Source organism: Antrostomus carolinensis, unplaced genomic scaffold (assembly GCF_000700745.2).
Source record: "Antrostomus carolinensis isolate BGI_N321 unplaced genomic scaffold, ASM70074v2 scaffold3010, whole genome shotgun sequence".
NCBI lineage: Eukaryota > Metazoa > Chordata > Aves > Caprimulgiformes > Caprimulgidae > Antrostomus > Antrostomus carolinensis.
Window position 1 is genome coordinate 10,096 of NW_010288884.1, and position 717 is coordinate 10,812.

General features: G+C 43.2%; 1 protein-coding gene across 1 annotated transcript in view; it reads right to left on the reverse strand.

The window, feature by feature from the left end:
* The window catches only part of LOC104524891 (protein unc-45 homolog B), an 11,934-nt gene that overhangs the window by 1,311 nt on the left and 9,906 nt on the right, over window positions 1-717 (reverse strand). The window contains 2 exon segments of the mRNA XM_010167906.1: window positions 106-232; window positions 633-717. The exon segment at window positions 633-717 is cut by the window's right edge and continues 10 nt beyond it. Of these exon segments, the coding sequence (XP_010166208.1) occupies window positions 106-232; window positions 633-717 (212 nt within the window).

Here is a 717-nt window from a genome sequence, read left to right on the forward strand (position 1 = left end):
GAACCTGAAAAAACCCCACAGTCCCATGTTATCTAGAAATGACACATTTAGGCCTCACTGCAGGGGCTCACGAAGTGGTGCACGCAGTCAAGTCTGAGATGCCCCATGAGTTACCTCCTTGTTGACCACCAGGTTGCACATGCACTCTGTGGCTGCCTGTCGAAGTTGGTCATGGTTCTCAAACATATAGTTTTCGATATCTGGCAAGGCCTTCTCTTTGACTATCTTCATCCTGTGTTGAAGAGCAGTAGAAACAAATAAATCATAGGACAAGTAATAACCAACTTATAAAATACTAACTGCAGACAGGGAAGGCTTTGAAACAAATCAGAATCTGCAGCACTGGAGCTCATGACATGTGGTTCATCCCCTATCTAATGCAGATTAGGTTCATGTCTTTCCTCTTTCTAGAGGAAAATGTGCCACTCTACTCTTCCTGGCTATTTTATTAATCTTTCAGTTCCAGATCTTTGTAGGTCTGACAAAGGTAGCTCAAGCTTCACAGTCCTACAAGGAAAGTGTTGAACTGACCAAAGGTAGCTCAAGATTCACAGTCCTACAAGGAAAGTGTTGAACTGAAATTCACATTCACTCCTGGAGAAGAAAGAAGGTCAGAAAGCAGTTAAACTCACCGAAGTTTATCACTTCTCCCTGAGAAGTTAGTGAGACCTAACAGAGCCTCATAATTCTGGAGGCCATCTCTCTCTGTGTTCAGCA